At 49.0% G+C, this 10,415-nt stretch overlaps 1 protein-coding gene across 3 annotated transcripts in view; it reads right to left on the reverse strand.

Moving 5' to 3' along the window:
* The window catches only part of LOC147215467 (PH and SEC7 domain-containing protein 1-like), a 64,622-nt gene extending 54,207 nt beyond the window's left edge, over positions 1-10,415 (reverse strand). For all 3 annotated transcript variants that reach the window (XM_086140045.1, XM_086140047.1, XM_086140046.1), the window contains exons 1-5: positions 10,328-10,415; positions 5,038-6,814; positions 4,808-4,925; positions 4,158-4,734; positions 1,852-2,331 (exon numbers count right to left, since the gene is read on the reverse strand). In XM_086140045.1, the coding sequence (XP_085996171.1) occupies positions 1,852-2,331; positions 4,158-4,734; positions 4,808-4,925; positions 5,038-6,666 (2,804 nt within the window). In that variant the 5' untranslated portion in view covers positions 6,667-6,814; positions 10,328-10,415. The remainder of the gene's footprint in view (positions 1-1,851; positions 2,332-4,157; positions 4,735-4,807; positions 4,926-5,037; positions 6,815-10,327) is intronic.

Genomic DNA, 10,415 nt, shown 5'->3' on the forward strand with positions numbered 1-10,415 from the left:
AAGGAACAGTTGAATACATAGGAATATTTGTATCATTGACGTGTTCCCCTTTACACTAAAACAAAGGAAAAAATTGGACTCAGTGTTCCTTTGAGGTAAGTACGCTATGATTTTACTGCTCCGGCCCCCTTGACATCAAATTAACCGCCAAAAATGAGTTGCTTTAACCCTCTTTTAGACCTCGTCGGCCTGGATCTTGCAGACGGTTGCTGCTCAGAGCACTAGAGGGCGCCATCGCCATCCAGTCCGATGGAAGGGGAGCCTCCTCAGGTGGAGAACTGTTACTGTATTTCATTTATTTGAGTTGTTATGCTCCTCTTTGGTCAAACAAATTTATTTCTTGGCACATCCCTGTGTTATCGCAGGTGTTGTTTCACATCTTGGCCAGTTGATTTATGTTTCTACACGATCTCCTTATTAAATTTGATTTAAACCGAAGCCCGGCGGCGTTTCTTTTTGTGTTTTAATCATTTAAATACCGCCGGATTTCACGTTCCTGCTGCCTTTTCCAGATTTACGGCGCTTTCAGCTCCGCGCTTTGACTTTTTAAACGGAACCCGCTTTTCGGCCGCCAGGCAGCTGTTCTAAGAGAAGAAACCCTCTTTGTCCGGGTCGGAGCGACCCCCCTCCACACACACACACACACACACACACACACACACACACACACACACACACACACACACTGACCCACGCGGTGACCCCGTCAGAGAATTTATTCCCAAACAACATCAGTAGCGGCAGCTCGTACAACACAACGTCTGTTCCTGCCTTCGCTCGCTTTCCTTGTTCGCTTAACATTTACTGCAAGTCTGGGGGACAAACTTACAAACATGTTTGTAATTTTAATTATCTATAATTGAGGATTAACGCTCTGGAGCTCTGCCTTTCTCCCATTATTCATTATTATATATATTTTTAAAAATGTTTGCAAATTTTCACATTCGTTGTAATATATTATAATATTTTTTTAAATTATTTGATAAAGTAAAAACGACAAATAATCTTATTTTCATATTTTCACTTGTGGTTTATATGCAGTTATTTTGGTTTGAAGCAACAGCTCAAACTGGTGAATTTGTCCTGCGCTTTGCTGCCACCTAGTGGCCAAAAAGCAAACATACTCAGTGCAGCACTTGTTCCTCTGCAGTGTCATAATTGCTGGGGTGACATTGACACACACACACACACACACACACACACACACACACTGATACCTTAAAACATGTCAGCTACCGTGGTGTTTCAGAAACCAGGACACACAAAAGTTTTGAATTTAAGAGGAAAATTAGCTGGGCTGCAGGTGGGACTCAAGGTGAGTCCAACTGCTGCAGCAGGTTCACACACACACACACACACACACACACACACACACACACACACACACACACACACACACTTCACCTACACACAAACTTTAAAACACCCTGGGATAAAAATGCATATCAGCCAGATATGGAAATGTGCACAGATGGACACACACATACACACACACACACACACACCGCCAGGTGACCTTCACTCCAGAGCACAGCAGCACCGCAGCGCGACACACACTCACACACACCGCCTCCCAGACGGTCTGACTGATGAATGTAGGACCAGATGCTTTCGCCGACGATCTTTTATTCTGTTTGTTTTTTTTTCGTTGTTGTTAAGGGGGGGGGGGGGGGGGGTGTGACAGATGCGTCGTCACGGCGACGGCCCATCAAACACACATCTTGTGAACTTTTCCCCCCTGCGGTGAGATTTGCTGTGATTTTCCGATACGACACCGACGTCGTCGTCGTCAAATAACGTGAATTCGTTTTCTATTCGTCATTGAAACGACCCCATGAAGTTTCAGCCCACCTGGGTAAGGAGATGGAAAGGTTGCTGTACCAGCTGCTGCCCAGCTGGAGGAGCTCCACGCCGCCGCCTCCTCGCCGCGGCGGCGTGTCGTCCGAGCCGCTGCTCAGCCTCTCGCTGGACGGCGCCCGGGTGGCGTCCGAATCCCCGGTGACCGTCAGGGCGGAGTCGGACAGGCCGGGCCTCTCGTGGTGAGCCAACGGGGCGAAGCTGAGCTGGACGATCTGCCTGGCGGTCTGACAGGCCGGGGCGTGGATGGCCGGGGTGAAGGTGGGGAGGTCAAAGGTCAGGACGGTTTGGGTGTTGGACGTCAGGAGCTCCTCGCTGTCCAAGCTGTTGTAGGACGTCCCTTTGGCCCGGTGGGACTCCATGATGCTTTCAAAATGGCGGCTGAAGGTGTCCTCGGCCGCACAGCGGGGACCCGACACCAGCAGGGGAGACTTGAGGGCCGGGTGGTGGTTGTCGAAGAAGGTCTCCATTGGCCTGGACAGAAGCAGGGCTGGCCGTCAGGAGGTCGGGTCGCACCTTCTCTGCTTTCAGCTTATTTTATCCTCTCTTGTCTTAAACCAACGTCTCAGCTCTTCAAGTACTTCCTGTGGTTTCAACTCAATTCCCGAGTCTTCAACCAAACTATGCTCTGTGCAACTCCTTATCTGCCTCGTTGCGTCGCAAACTAAGGGTCTGTTTGGGATCCCAACATGACCCCTTACGTTGCATCTTATCTTGTAATATATTAAAGAAAAGTATGGTATTGGTGCTGTATGTTGTGGTATAGTATGACACGGTACAGTGAGGTATGGTATGGTAGGGGACAGTACGGTATGCTCTTGTACGGTGCAGTATGGTATAGTATGGCACAGTATGGTGTAGTACAATATGGCACGGCATTGTATGGTACAGTGCAGTACAGTGTGGTACAGTATGGTTTAGAGCAGTCCAGTAAGGTTTAGTATAGTAGAGTGTAGTACAGGATGGCACAGTACAGTATGATATGGTACCGTACAGTATGGTGTGGGACGCTATGGTACAGTGTGGTATGGTTTTGTAAGGTACATTATGGTATGATGGAGTATACCATGGTACAATACAGTATGGTATAGTATGGTACAGTACAGTATCGTATGGTGTTCTACTTTAAAGTATCGCAGGGTAGAGTATGGCATGGTACGCTACAGTTTTGTGTGGTATGTGACAGTATGGTAGGGTACAGTGTGGTATGCTCTGTTACAGTTCAGTATGGTATGGTACAGTATGTTATAGTATAGTACAGTATCACAGGGTAGAGTATGGTATGGTACGCCACAGTGTGGTGTGGTAGGGTACACTATGGTATGCTATTGTACAGGGGAGTATGGTATAGTATGGGTACAGTGCAGTATGGTGTGGTGCAGAAATGTGGTGCAGAAGTGTGGTACAGTAGTTTAGTGCCGCATGGTAAGGTTCAGTAAGGTGTAGCACAGTAGGGTGTAGTATATTATGGAACAGTACACTATGATGTAGTACTGTAGAGTATGGTACAGTATGGTATGGTGGTATGCTATGGTATAGTATAGCACAGTAAAGTACGGTATGGTGGTATTTTATGGTGTAGAATGGTACAGTACGGTATGGTGGTATGCTATGGTATAGTATGGTACAGTACGGTATGGTGGTATGCTATGGTATAGTATGGTACAGTACGGTATGGTGGTATGCTATGGTATAGTATGGTACGGTATGGTATGGTACGGTATAGTATGGTACAGTGGAGTATGATGTGGTGCAGAAGTGTGGCACAGTATGGCTTAGTGCAGTATGGTAAGGTTTAGTAAGGTGTAGTGTAGTAGGGTTTAGTATATTATGGAACAGTACACTATGATATAGTACTGTAGAGTATGGTACAGTATGGTATGGTGGTATGTTATGGTGTAGTATGGTACAGTATGGTATGATGGTATGTTATGGTGTAATATGGTACAGTACAGTATGGTATGGGGGTATGCTATGGTATAGTATGGTACAGTACAGTATGCTGCAGTATGGTATGGTGGTATGTTATGGTATAGTATGGTACAGTATGGTATGGTTGTATGCTATGGTATAGTATGATACAGAACAGTGCGTTATGGTGGTATGGTATGGTATAGTATAGTACAGTACGGTATGGTGCAGTATGGTATGGTGGTATGTTATGGTATAGTATAGCACAGTAAAGTACGGTATGGTGGTATTTTATGGTGTAGAATGGTACAGTATGGTATGGTGGTATGCTATGGTGTAGTATGGTACAGAACAGTATGGTGCAGTATGGTGTGTTTTCATTCTCCCACCTCTTCAGCAGGTGTCCAAACACCTCGGGCTCCTCCTGCGCTGCAAACTGCTGCTTCCTGGTGTCCCCTTGCATCCTCACACTGGCCCAGCTCACCATCTCCTCCTCTTCCTCCAAATCATCGTCGTCGTCTTCGTCCTCGTCCTCGTCCTCCTCACCTCTCCCCCTTCGCCTGTCCACTTCCTCCTCCTCCCCCTCCGTCCTCCCGTAGCCTGGCCCCCCGAGTGGACTACTTCCGGTCCCAGAGTTCCCCTGGACGCTGCGGTTGCTCCCGAACGCAGAGTCGTCGTCGTCCTGCTCGGCCAGCAGCACCTCGTCGATGTCGGTTTCCCGGTAGCAGCGCAGCGGCACGGCGTCCAGATCCGTCTCCGAATACTTGAGAGTGCGGCCGATGATGCCCGTCCTGGGCGACGTCCCGGCGGCGGCGGCGGCGGCGGCGGGTGACGGCGTCACCAGCTCCACCTCCACGTGCTGAACCTCGTGGTTAGCGGAGGGCAGGGGCAGCGAGGACGGAGGAGTCGGGGTGGGGGACTCGCTGGAGTTGCCGCTGGGGGGCGCCGTGGAGGCTTCCAGGGAATCTAATCAAAAATATCATCTAAATATCAAAAATATCATCGAGCGAATCGTTCAAAACGGACAAAAAAAACTCACTCCTTTCCCCGGTGGTGGCGCCCTCCCCGGCAGGGGTCCCGAACAGGAACTCCCACTTGGCGCGAGCAATGCGCTGACAGTGGAGAGACGGGACCGGGGCAGCACAGCCGCTGTCCGTCTGCAAGACACAGCAGGAGAAGGACCAATCAAATGTTTGGTTCAGAAGTCCTCAAGTTTTTCGTCTGGAGGTTCGAAGAGGAGCGGTGTCAAGCGACAGGTCCGGGCGGCACCTGTATCCCTGAGGTCGCCGCTCCGGTTTCGTTGCTCTGGCGACTGGACTGACTGGACTCCGGCGACACGCAGTCCCGCTCGCCCAGGCTGCCCGTCACGCCGCTGGAGCTGCGAGACGACGCCCCTCCCTGGACGCCGTCCGGCGGCGGAGGATCCCCCGCCCCTGGGTGCCGCTCCGCCCCCTGACCCCGCCCTTCCTCGTCACAACCCTCGTCTTCATCGGCGGAGTCCAGAACCACAGGTCCAAGCAGCAGGATCTCCCTCCTTCGCTGTTCGGCTCGTTTCTGTTGCGCGTCCGGGCTGAGAGCTGCGCGGCGGTTCGGCGGAGCACCGGCGCAGGACCCGAGGGCGAGGCTCCGCCCGGACGTTCGATCCGCCGTCGCCTCCTCCGCCCTCTGGCTGGGGAAGTGCCTCCGAGCGAGTTCCGCGCAGTCCGACTCAGGCGACCAGGCGTACTGCGGTGGCTGGCGGCGGTGAAGCGTCGGGGTGTGCGGCGCCCGGAGCTCCGCCTGTAGCACCCTGGGGTCCCTGACGGGGGAGCTCAGCTCGCCGGGAGGGGGAGCGGGGCGTTGGAGGCGCGACAGAAGGGCCGGGGAGCCCTGGAAGCTCTGCTGATGGGACGCCGGACGGGTTTCACGCTGGTGAGAATCTGTGCTGTCGGCTGCCGGTGTGTTCAACGGTATGTTCATCTTGATGTTGAACTGTTGTGCGTTCTCGCCGGGGGAGCCGGGCGGCGAGGACATCTTGGCGTCGGTGAAAACGGAGGAGGCTTTAACCGCCTCCTCCGCCAGCCGACGGGCCACCCGGGGGCTCCGGGCCGGCGAGGAGGGCCGACTGTCGCTGAGCTGGTTCAGGCCCTCGGTGAGGCGATTGCTGAGATGGAGGGCCGAAGCTCCGGCGGCGCCGCCGTCCCTGAAGTTGGGCCCAGAATGTGCGGATAGCTGGTCGGACGCGGGGCTCCGGGGCAGCGAGGACGGACCAGTCCTCTGCCGCTGCACCGGCGACCCGGCCCAGGACTGACATCGAAGGTTCCGGCCGCAACGCCACGACGAGGCGCTCTCCAGGGCGTGGGCCAGTTTGATCCGCAGCAGAGGAGAACCGAACTCCTCCACCGCCCGCCGGGTAGCCGCCCGCCCGATGGGGTCCAGAAGCGGCTGGCGAGGCCCGAGGGAGGGGGTCTGCTGGTGGTTCCCCGGAGAACCCGGGGCGGGATATGTATGCTTGGGGCTGGAGGCGCAAGAAGAGGCGGGGCTACCGAACCAAACCGGGTCACTGAATCTCTTGCGGGCGTGCGAGGGGTCGCGGCCGTCCAGCGTCTTCACGTTGGACTTCTCGATGTAGCTGAACGTCACCACCGATCTCCTTCCGTCGCCGCCCTCCTCCAGGAACCTCCTGCATCCCGTCGAGGAGGAGCACGAGGCGGATCCGCCGGGTGGCGACGAGCGCGCCGGGGAGCTCCAGCGCCGGGAGTCGCCGCTCTGCTGGACCTCCGGGACCTGACCCGCCAGCTGAGACAGGATCTCCTTAGGGTTCTCCCGCACCGAGATCCCCTCCTGGTTCCCTCCGCTCTGATCCGGGGCGGATCGCACCTCCACGTAAAGATGGAGGACTTTCCCAGCCTGGGCCATGACCTGTTCCGGGTAGCGAGGAGACGGGGAAGGTGGGAAGTCCTGGTTTACTTCCTGGATGTGCTTGGTTCTGATGGCGAGCGGAGACGCCGAGCCGGAGGAGCCACGTGCCCGCCGGACGCCGCCAACTCCCCCTGACTAGTCATACCTGCCAACGACAGAAAGGGGGCGCTGTCACAGAAGCTATCCTTAAAAACCCTTTACACTCTTAAAAACATTTTCAAATCATTGTTTTTCATTATCATTACTGTTTCGGATCAATAATCACACGGCTATTAGAAAAAAAAAAAAAAAAAAAAAAAAAACTAATTGTAAAAACTAACTGCGGCGATTAATCGCAACGATTAATTTCTTAATCGTGGGGATTAATTTCTTAATAGCAATGATTAATTTCTTAATAGCAAAGATTAATTTCTTAATAGCAAAGATTAATTTCTTAATAGCAAAGATTAATTTCTTGATCGCAATATTAATTTCTCCTTGTTCACAGGATTAATTATTCTACATTCCCGAACAGGAGCGATTCGCCCCCTGCAGTGAGCAGTTGCCCCCACTAGGGGGCGGTGAAGTCCTGTAAACTAACAATAATTAAAAAAATGACTCGATTGCGATAACAACAATGTTAGTTATCATAAAATAAAAACAAAAAAACAAATTAATCATCATAAATAATTATTCTTAAAAAAATTAAATAAGGCTACCATATTTTGTGGACCATACATAGCATGTAAAGCTAAACAAAACAGTTCAGTCCAACTTTATTCATCTCGCTTTGGAAACTTCACCTTCTTGCTTCCTCCACTTCCAGACCGTTGATGGTTTATGGTTGCCGGTGATAGCGGAAACCTGACAACTAGTTATCTAATGTTGCAACCCAGATTAAACCAAGATTGGAGGTCAGTAGGCGCAACGAGAATTCATACGTAAGACGCCGGATTTTAAGGCGCAGGGGTGATTTTTGATAAAATTCAAAGATTTTAAGTGTAACCTCCTGCTTCAGATTGATATTCTATAATTCTATATGAGTTAGCATTTACCTGACTGTTCCCTTCTTTACATTTATTGTTATTGTTTAAGTTTTCGCTTGTCTATTTTCACCCTTTTAGTGGATCATCTAAGTGTCTCTCTATTTATATTTATATTCATATTTATCGATACTATAACTGTTACGCTGCTGTGACAAAGGAATGTCCCTTCTGGGGATCAATAGTTTATTTTATCTTATTTAATTATGTTTAACCTCTCATTTCCTCCTTCTCATCCAAGCTGATACCAAAGTCAGTCAGTTTACAGCTGCAGTAAGACAATATTCAGCAAATCGGTATCTATTGATCCTTGTGGATGGATCAATAGAAAGCTCGATGGATACAGAAGAAATATCCTGCAAATCAGCAAGAAAAAAAATATCTGTGAAAGGCCATAACAGAAAATAAAATTAATATAAAGACTGACGACTATTGATGATAGATTGACGATTCACATTCAAATTTGTGTTTTTTGTAAGGAAATTTCTCTGCAAATGGTTTGAAATTTCTTCTTTTTTTGTCGATTTCTCCCCAAATTTTAATTTTTCAAAATCAATTTTCAATAAATTTCTGGATTTGTCTCCAAAGCAAAGTCACCAATGCACTTTCTCACGGTTTCATTGACTTACCAAAAAAAAAAAAGAAAAAAAAAAAAAGTGATGTTGCCATGCCAACACCAAATATCGATGAGTCATGGGACGCGGAGTCGGCACGTTTACCGGTCAAATCACACAGGTAATTAAACCCGGCAACTAATATTAGTTCCCTGGAAACGGTGGAGGCTCATTGGCCGTGTGTGTGTGTGTGTGTTGGGTGTTAGCGAGGGGGTTCATGCTAATATTAGCTCCTGGCTTCGTGTTGCTGGCAGCTGTGGATGCCTGGCAGGTTGTGCTGCGAGCAGAAGGGGGGGGAGGTCCAATCTCGGTGTAAAATGACCTTCCCGTCATCCTGCCCGCCCGATCGATCGGATTGATTGATCTCCCTGCACGGAATGTGAGGTTACATCCCGTTTACGGCCTGACAGCAAATTCCCGTGTTGAGCGTCACGCCCGGCTGAAATAGCTACCCTGGGAGAAATTAAATTTAAAATAAATAAGACTTCAAATCCTCCCGAGCTCCTTGTCTGAAGGTTCATCAGAGGTGAAAAGGAGATCTTCCATCGGCGGGCACAACTCCTGCATCCAAATTACCGATTCAACGCCAACGAAACCAAGCTAACTGTGGATCTGGTGGCTTGTAGCATGGTAACAAGGTGGTAAAAGCTAATGCTAATGCTTTTTTGGCCTCAATTTCTTGGATATAAAGAACTGCACTTCTTCCTGCTCAAGGAAAAGGAGCAGAAAAGTCTCCGAAAAGTCACATCAACCAGCTAACAGCTAATTCATAAACCAGCTAGTAGAACGTTTGTTAACTTTCCAGGTATTTCTGTGGGCTCATTTCAGTCATGAGGTGATCTTATTTAACATTAGGTTGCTCGATTTTTATTGGATAAGACAGCTAACCGTGGGATACACAACAGTAGCATTAGGGATACTAGCTAGTTGTATTTTCCATGATATCATGTTAGCCGTCGCAACCTAAAAGAAACAGCACATGAATCATATTTTGCTATTCACGCTTACACGAACGGCAGCACAGTGGACCAGGACATGTATGCTCGTATGCACAACCTACTAGGAGATCAGCTGCTTCTCTTCATGAACCAATAAGCCCAAGGAACGGAACAACATGCTCAATCAACCAATAGCACGCCAGGTACGGATCTACTCAGCCAATGATATTGCATATTAGATTTGGCGTGGGAACAATGCAAGGAGCTTAGCAAAGGAGATCTTGTATTTTATTTATTTTATAAAATGAATTTTAGTTTAATTTTACTATATTTTTTTACTTTTATTTCTCGTCTTTGGTTAGACTATAAGTTAAACTTTATTGAGCCCCATAGGGGAAATTCTTTTGTCACAGCAATGTTACACTTTTAAGTCTCAATAAATATGCATATAGATATTAATAGACGGCAATTAGAAAAAGCAAGAGACACCCACAAATAAAGAGACGGCAGAGAGAACGACAACAAGGATAAGAATGGACAGAATGAAAAAAAGACAGTAAGAGTGAAAATAGACAAAAATAAATTACAATATAGTTACAGCAGGACAATAGCATAGACAAGAAGAAAGTAAATAAACAAAAATAGGCAGGATGCGAGTGGAACAATAAATCCCGAGAACCAAATTACAAACAAAACTCTGTGAAGTAACCAGGGCGTGAAAGCCAAAACGTCAAATAGCGATTGTCCACTAATAATAATTTTGGTCGCAATCAAAATAAACCTGAGCAGGAAATCACCCGGGTAAATATAATATGTGTTTCTGGCGCCCCCTAGAGGCCAAGACAGGTAGTGCGCCTTCACCGTGCAGCTCGGCTTCAGATTAGAAATAGATTTATTCCCCCGGTGGGTCGTAAACGTGCAATAACATGCCCACGTAGCGACAGCACCAAAAAATATTAGCATTTCAACCAAGCTCTCACACACACACACACACACACACACACACACACACACACACACATCTGGATGGATCGGCCATCAGAGCCTCCAGAAACCCTGGATCTCCTCCTCGTGTCTCACTCACCTCCTCCTCCTCCCTCCATCCTCTCACACTTCCCACCTCGCCTTTCCTTCCCGCTCATCTCCCAGCCTTCTCCTCCTCGCCGCCAGCC

The sequence above is a fragment of the Fistularia commersonii genome, chromosome 32 (genome assembly GCF_037954325.1).
Source record: "Fistularia commersonii isolate RoL2024-O1a breed Wild chromosome 32, RoL_Fcom_v1.0, whole genome shotgun sequence".
In the NCBI taxonomy this organism is placed as follows: Eukaryota; Metazoa; Chordata; class Actinopteri; order Syngnathiformes; family Fistulariidae; genus Fistularia; species Fistularia commersonii.